Source organism: Helobdella robusta (assembly GCF_000326865.2).
Source record: "Helobdella robusta unplaced genomic scaffold HELROscaffold_3, whole genome shotgun sequence".
NCBI classification, from domain to species: domain Eukaryota; kingdom Metazoa; phylum Annelida; class Clitellata; order Rhynchobdellida; family Glossiphoniidae; genus Helobdella; species Helobdella robusta.
In genome coordinates this window covers 1-9,120 of record NW_008704501.1, presented here as the reverse complement: position 1 = coordinate 9,120, position 9,120 = coordinate 1, and the positions used below count along the sequence as shown (strand labels likewise).

The 9,120-nt window shown below is 33.7% G+C and overlaps 1 protein-coding gene across 1 annotated transcript; it reads right to left on the bottom strand.

Annotated features, from left to right (window-relative positions):
- Window positions 1-3,657: 3,657 nt before the first annotated feature.
- HELRODRAFT_160926 (hypothetical protein) lies at window positions 3,658-4,089 on the bottom strand (the record flags this gene model as incomplete). Its single annotated transcript, XM_009020926.1, has 1 exon — window positions 3,658-4,089. The coding sequence occupies one exon, from the start codon at window positions 4,087-4,089 to the stop codon at window positions 3,658-3,660; it is 432 nt and encodes a 143-aa protein (XP_009019174.1).
- Between the last annotated feature and the right edge of the window lie 5,031 nt (window positions 4,090-9,120).

The following is a 9,120-nucleotide window of genomic DNA, read 5'->3' as shown; positions in this document are numbered from 1 at the left end:
GTTTATGGCCATCTGAAAGGCCTGGGTTTAGCATCCTTTTGTCTTCACGGAAAGAAATTTGTGTCGTCGCGCTGAAGTCTGTACTTCACTCTTCAACAGTCACGAAAATGATCCATTTTTGAAGCGCATCATTACTGGGGACGAAAAATGGCTTGTATATAACAATGTTAAACGCAAGAGATCATGGAGCAGAAAAGATGAGCTGGCTCAAAGCATTTCAAAAGCCGATATCCATCAAAAAAGGTCATGCTGTCTGTTTGCTGGGAAAAAAGTTCAAAAAGTCACCTTTTTGAGCTTTTTTCAAAATCAAAATACAAAAATAATAATTAAATAATAAAAATAAAACTTTTCGGCACTTGATTTTTCAAAAATTAATGACTTCATTACAAATGACTTATAAAACCCCATAATAATTTCCTACATTAAGCTGCAAGAAAAATTTTTTTCTTTTCTTTTTAAACACGTTTTTATTAAATTTATTTCTTATTTGTTTTTCCGGATACAGATAGGATTTCATAAAATGTAGTGTTTTGTCGTTTATCGGGCTAGAACTGGAATTTCCTTTTATTAAGGAATTTTAATGTATTAATTCAAGTTAAAAATTTAAAGCCAATATTTGTTATCATTAAATAGTAAAAATATTAAGGTCAAGATTTTAATCAATAATAAACACTAAAATAGAATGACAATTCTAAAAATAAAAAAAAATTATAAATATTTTTCGGGGCATTACCAGAAATTTGAGACTTGGAATTTAACATACTTCTTTGCTCAGCATACATTTCTAGGAAATTTTTTGTGTAAAAAACCACATGCATTTAATATTAATTAGAATTTTACTTTTCTGAAAACTAGATAGAATTATAAATTATCAAAAAAAACTGCTTGAAGAGCTATGATACACATGTACAAAAGTAAACGCATTCAATATTTTCCTTGGATGCTTTTATGTGTGGCAATATTTTAATTTCTAGTTTTCAACAATATAAGAAAATTTATGAATATGCTTCTAATTCACTGCAATCAAGTGTTAGACACCTGTTCCGCGTCATATCCCATGCAGCCATGTGCATGTGCGGTTAACTGCAACAATGGTTTAAAAAGCATCGTAATCGCGGTTTTGGGTAGTATGGTACGGTAATTTTATTTGACAGCGATTTGATGAAGTATTGTTATAATCAGTGCGGTTTCGGTATTAAAGTTTCAAAACCATGGTCTTTTTGCGTTGCAGTTTTCTTTGATTGTGGTTTTTGTGGGTTTAATTTTTAAGTCAAAATTTTTTAATAATTTTTTGTTTGAAGTTTTTAAAACTGGTTTTCCTCGTTACGTTGAATTCAATATTTTCGGTAAATTTGAAATGCTTTTAACTTTTCTTATCCATTCAAACGTGGCAAATGGTCAACGTACTTCATTCAGTTAATTTTTATCAATAAAAGTCGTTTGATAAAATAATGGTTGATGGTGGATACTGGAAAGAGAAATCTTGTTCAGAAAAAAAACCTGTGCTGAAATATAGACCATAACATTCTTGAGTCATTGTGTAGATGCCTATTGTTTGCCAATCGTGAAATTTATAATCATACATAAATCTTGATTGATTCTTCATGTACAAAATGAACTTCGGATTTTAAACATAAAATAGGTAGAGGAGAACCAAAAACATACTCAACAATATTTTTGGGCGTAAGGCATAAACTTACATTTGCAGTGACTGTACAATTATTTTTGGGTGAAAGGCATAAACTTACATTTGCAGTGACTGTACAATTAATGGATGACCTTCTCGACTCATCTGGGCTGCCAAGTGGGGTGTAATAGTATTCAGCATCACTTGATGGCTCAGTCCCCACTGAAAAACTTGCTACTGAGTTCCCTGTTTCAATGTATAGTAAAAACGTGAAGATTTTATAGAAGCTAAATAAATGTTAAATTTAAAAACAGATTTACTAAAATAGAATAATGATTAGACTAAAATATTAGATAAATGCCATTAGATCAAATAAATTATTCTCATTTTCCAAAAAAAATCTTCATAAATGTTTAAAAGTATTTATTTCTTGGTTCATCCTAGAACCATCAGCGAACATTTCAAAACAGCATTTACCATCTTAGGTATATGCCTGTCCATCAAAATTTAATCACGCTTCAATTTAGTCTTTAGCCGACAAATATCAACCCATAATTCTTTCTAACCCCATTCAATCACCTGTCGGCCTCCACCTTTCCTTACCTCTTCATTCATTTATTCCACAGCTCGACAATCATACCGATTCGTTTTTACTCTTAACGTGTCAAAAACATTTTAGACGCCCAATTCAAACCACTTCAAAAAAACATCTCATCTTTAGAATTTTCCTTAACAGCTCGCTACCGATCATCTCCTCCCAAGTCGTACCATAAACTGTTTTATGCATTTGTTGTTAGCCGTTGATATATTTACTATTTCTTTTTCTTCAATACTATTTTTCATCTAGCGAGTTTCACTTTTATCTCTCTTTCATTTTGACCATCAGTATTAGATCAAACGCATGAAACAGCTTCACGGTAGATTCTCTCTTACTACAATGAACAGTAATGAGCTCTAGACAAACCCAACTCCACGTCATCCATAGTCTTTACCACCGACTTTGTTTCTTCACAAAACCATGTCTAAGAGCCACGCTTTAATTCTAGCCTTAATCATTGCCCATATACACTTCGTGGGCACTCTATTATAGACGCATAGTACACATCTGTCTAAGGATCAAAAGAGCATTTGTCGTATTACTTACTAAGTAAAACCAAACATCAACTCAATTTTTAAATTCTTTTAAATTTATTGTTTCAACACCCTTTCCAATATTTTAATACAGTGTTTCAATAACTTTATGGCCTTGTTACAATTACCTTCCCTTCAGCCTTCTGCCATTTTCACCGTTTCCCTCACCACTACTAACGAGACTGCGGCTTTCCCACATTTTATTTTCCACACAGCTTCGGCATTTCTATACTTGCATCCCACGCTCCCTTTTAATAACCAACGTTTTCATGCATTTAAGCCCAATCCTTTTCTTTACTATTTTATTACACACCAATCTACTGATTTTATCCTTCAAGTAATTAACTTTTACTTCATCACTTCTTACTAAGTTGCTATCTTCATACGTTTGCTAGATTCGTTTGGATAGACATCATTATAATATTCCTGGACATACGTTTGTTTTAGTACAATTCATCAGCAGGCTATAATATTAAGTACATTAATCTGCGCTATTTGAACACTAAATTTGAAATTACTCAAATTCCAATAAATATATTATGTAAAAACTTTCTATATTTACAGAGATATTATTAATTAAATTGTCAAATGTAAATCTTATTAAATCAAATGAAAATCAGCGTGCATGGCCAAATAACGACAAAACGAGCAACTGCCACTTCTATTTTAACGTTTCTCCTCGATTCTCTGCAAATCTTTCTATCTTCCTCACATCTTGAAAATACTAACTGTTTATAACTTTTCATTTTGTCTTTAACTGCACTCTCCACCTCATCTTCTCACCATGCTTCTTTATCTCGAGGAAGTCCACCGACAAATTTTGTAAATTAATTAATGAATAAATATTGAAAAAAAGCATAAATAAATAAATGCACGAACTGAAAATTCATAAAAAGAAACTAAATATAATATAAACCTTTTGACATCTGATTGTTATTGCTCCCATCACTTGTAGAAGAAGTTGTCAAAACAGCCGATGCTGAGCTTACACAATTCGTGGCTGCCACAGTGACTGTACAATCTGTAGAAACATCGCTCAATAAAGCAGGAACAACTGAGGATGTTGATGCGATTAATTCTTTGAAACTGTTCATTTGCATTCCTTCCTTTTCTTGTAGTTCGGCAACCCCAGCTGAAACCGTAGTGTCAGTTCCACTACAAATAGGTGCAACACCAATGACGCCTGTCTCACTGACAAAATCTCCTTCTGTCGTGTCGCTCTCATTTATGGAGGTTCTCATGGGGTCAGTTATCGTATCATATTCTATGTCATCATCAGTCTTGCTCAGAAACGAGAGGGCAGCTGTCGGGTCTTCTTTCACCAACTTCATCACTTCTATCAACTGCTCTTTGAAGTGTTCAACGTGGTTCTTTAAAAGGAACTCTTGTTTTAACTGTAGCAATAATTTGAACTTTATAATTACAAGAAAAAATACAGAACTGGTTGAACTTCAATTTTTTATGCCAAAGAAGCTATGTTGTATACCACACGACATACATAATTCGTATGCATACGCAGGCACCGCATTATACACGCATGGCGTATGATAGTCTATGAATTTCGAACAGACAGCATTTGAACAAGGCCATCGCATAATAACAGATAAAGCACTTATACCGTCTTAGCTAATCAAACTACCTTTGAGCCAATACAGATATATTATATCAGAATATTAATATTAACTGTTTAATGTATCTTTAACATTGAAAAAAGAGCCGATATTTAGAGACAGTATTGTTGATAAACTTATAAAAACGGATATGTATGTAATGGGAAAAATTATAGACCTATTTCATTATATTTATTGTGGAGTCATTTGATAAGAATATTTCGTCGGATTAATTTGAAAAAGAATGATTAATTTTACGATTGGTTCGGGTTTATGTCTAAAAAGTCTGTTTTAAAGTTATTGAAAATGTTGGGAAAATGGAATATTGCCAATGAAAAGGCAGAGATGTTGATGTTATACACTGACTTCGAGAAAACATTTGATAAATTTACTTATCTTAAATTAATTGTTAAATTAAATGCTTAAGCAGTAAATGACTATGGAATAAACCGGATGAACGATTACTGAGGTTAAAGTAAGAGGTCGCACATCAGATAAATTGCTGTGCAGATTCCATAGATTCTTAATTCCTTTCGATTCTACATCACGTTTTTCGGTTGATGAGGAGTGAGTGAAGGCGCGGTTGACGAATGCTCATGTCGTACTGATTTTAAATTGCTCAGTGAATTCATTTTTTCCATTGAGGCAAATGTCTTTATTAGTATGATAGTTTTACGTAGAGTGCAGTTTCAAAGCTCTGTTCATTGTGGGTAATGAGGACGTCAAGAAAAGGCAAGAATTTATTATTCCCGTGCTCAATTGTGAAATTTACTTTGGATTTGTCTTGGGTTCAGTACAAAACTGAAGGGACTGATTCGAAAAATCAATAAACACATTCCTAGCGAAGAAATCAATTTACTCGTTGGTGAATATTCCCCTGGATACCTCTATGGTAACATTAAAACCTACAAGACCAATAATCCTCTTTTTTTTTAAATTTATTTGCTTCTCAAAAAAAGAAAAAAACAATAAATTATTGAGAAGGCGGGATGGCTATGATCGAGCTCTATAATGAACTCATCTAGCACAGTCACCGTAACAAAATTTGTTCAAGGTTTCATAATAAGTTGTAATATATTTTTGAGCTTAAAAAATTAAATCATAGACTCGGAATATCTGTAAGAGATATCCGAGAGACCCATAAATCACAGCCACTTCGCCATACAAATAAAGTTAGTATAAAAACAGAACATTAAGTAATTGTCTATAATTCCAATAAAAATAATTCTTGATAAACTCAATATTACCATTTATACATTGTGTTGCATTTGCACCCATTCAAACACACGCACATTTACTATACATCCATTCACAGTCGCTCTCATATAAATAAACATACATATAAATACATTTTCACATTTAATCTACATTCACAAATTTATAAATCCTAACACTCATACAAACATTCAAGCATATTCAATTTGTCCAATTATAAGCCAAATCCCGACAGCCACCTATCCTATATCCAAGCTTCTCAACAAAATTCTAACTCCGTACACCAATAATGACTACAACCTACAATCTTCTGAAGAATTCATAAGTTTGTTGAACACAAACCAGCCATCCAATCATATCGCTTCCCTTGATGTAGAATCATTGCGTATCAACGTTCTCATCAAAAATACCATTGACATAAACCATCACCGTTCACCATTCCAATCAAATCCCATTAAAAATACCTAAACACAAGCTAAAGTCATTATTGCAAACTTGCACCACGGGGGGCAAGGTTCTACAGTCCCAACGGGAAACTATACAAGCAGATAGACGGAGTTGCTATGGGTTCACCTCTAGATGTTCTTTTTGCCAACTTCAATATTGGTCATCTCAAAAAATCAACATTTCAAGATAATCCCTCATCTCAAATCTCACATATATGCAAGATACGTTGATGACATCTTTATATCATATAAAAATCCTAATAAAGTTAATAAACTACTCCCTGTTCTCAACAAATCCAAAGTAAACTTCACCATTGAGTATGAAAATAATAAATCCATACCTTTCTTTGATGTCGTCGTCACCCGCAATGAACACATGTCAACGTAAAAACTACAAATAAAGACATTTGCCTCGATGGAAAAAGTGAATGCACTGAACAACTTAAAATCAGTACAACAAAAGCATTCGTCAACCGCACCTTCACTCATTCATCATCAACCGAAAAACGTGATGTGGAATTGAAAAGAATCACGAATCTCTTGGTAAACAATGGATACTATACATCAGTGATCGAGGATATAATTAAAAATAAATTACAACAACTTAACAGCCCACAACATAATAAACCAAACACTGACATCATCTTCTATTATAGGAATCGTACGAACACCAACTACAAATCGGAGAGCAAGTAAATGATCCAAATAAAATTAGCACAATAAAACAACACCGAACTAATTAATACAACAAAACATAACACCAAAACAAAAAACATAACACTGAAGCAATAGAACATATAAATATATATATATGTATATATATATATATATATATATAAAATATATATACATATATATATATATATATATATATATATATTTATTTTGATGTTAAAAATTTTCATCAGAATTTCATGTCTATTTATTGAATTTATTTGCATATATTTTTAATATCATGAGATGGTTCTTGAACAAGATGATATCAAGCTACAGTGGAAAGAATACTTCAACCGTCTGTTAAATGAAATAAATTCCATCAATGTCAACTTTGATGCTTCACCCATCGAAGATCCGATTCCAGACATTACTGTAGAGGAGCTTACAGAAGCTCTGAAAGCTATGAAGGATGGAAAGGCAGCAGGGCCTTCTGGACTCACTAATGACATTATCAAAGCATCTGGTACTGCAGGTATCCAAACGTTACTACAACTTTGCCGTCTAGAGAAATTGCTCAACGCCGACTGAATGGAACTATAGCACGACAGTTCCGCTATAAAAAGACAAAGGTGATCCATTGAACTGTTCATCATATCGGGGTATATGTCTGTTAGAACACTCATTGAAAATTGTCGAAAAAATCATTGAGAGAAGATTAACGTCGTGCATCACAATCGGAAATTATCAATTTGGTTTTCTAGCGGGGAAATCAACAATTGATGCAATTCCCATCCCTCGGCAACTGCAAGAGAAGTACCTCGCAAAGCATCAACAATTATCACACATTTTTGTATACCTTGAAAAAGCATTTGATCGGGTTCTCAGTGAAGCAATCAGGTGGAGCCTACGTCGACAACTCATTCCAGAATATCTTGTTCGACTTCTGATGGAAATGTATATGAATACTAAGACTCTTGTCAGCACAACGGTTGGAAACACAGATGCATTTGACATCGGCGTTGGAGTTCACCAAGGCTCGATTCTCAGTCCACTGTTATTTATAACTGTGATGGAAGAAATCACAAAACCGATACGCACTGGTGACATTTGGAATCTAGTATATGCTGATGATATCGTTTTAACAGCCACGTCTGAGCAGAATGCAGCACAGATGTTTGAAGATTGGAACACCAGACTCGCTGATCATGGATTCAAAGTCAACATCAGCAAAACCAAAGCAATGAACACTGGTGAACCCATCCAATCCACAGCTACTGGACGATGGCCCTGTTCAGTTTGTAAAGCTGGTGTAGGTAACAATTCAATCAAGTGTCAGCAGTGTAACCAGTGGTGCCACAAACGTTGTTCAAAAATAATTGGTACTTTATCTAAAGTGTCCAATTTTGTTTGTCATGCCTGCATCAATCCACAACAACAAATTCTAAATAGCAATGTTTTTGAAGCCATTAAGGTATCGAAAGTCACATCGTTTCAATATCTAGGAGATGTTCTGGATTGTACTAGAACAGCTGAAGCTGCCGTTCGAGCATGCATATGTGCAGCCTGGAATGAACGGCATCTCCATGCCTCTATGTTGATGCGGCGTGACATCCTACTACGATTAAGACTGTGATACGCCGGTGTTGTTATATGGTGCAGAAACATGACCAATGACAACCAAACTGGAACAACAACTTCAACGAACCGATATGAAAATGCTCCGATGGAGGCAACGAATTAGTCTGAAGGAACACATCAAATCTACCGAAATCCTGTGTCGTGCTCATTTTGGTGATAAAAAGGACGAATGCCGACAACACCGTCTGCGGTGGTTTGGTCATGTCAAACGAAGTGGAAACAGTGCCATAACTTCACTTGCAGATGTTGAAGTATCTGGCACACGTCCCAAAGGCCTTCCAAAGAAGTTCTGGTCGCAAAAAATCGAGCAAGACATGAAAGCTCTAAATTTAAATGAATATATATATATATATATATATATATATATATATATATATATATATATATATATATATGTTAGTAATAGACCATAATTTTTACAATACTCTATAAATTCTACCGAATGTTTGGCGTTAATATGTTTGTAGTTCGTTTTTTCGATTTTCTCACTAAAGTTTTTTGGTGAACGTTTAGTTTATTAAAATTCAAAATAAACTTATTTTTCGAATTCATGTTGCAAATAAGGCCATATTTCGATTCCGAATGGATCATCATCAGTGCTCCTTGTTTTATATATAGGGAAATATTGACTTTGTCAAGATGAACTTTGACGTTGTAAAAATTAACTTTGGTGTTGTAAAATTGAACTTTGATGCGAATTAGGTGTCAGGTTTCTTTATTGGCTGGTCATCTTCTTTGGTCTCCTTTTCTTCATCATATTCTTCTTTGTCACTATTTACAATGCTAGATTTTATTA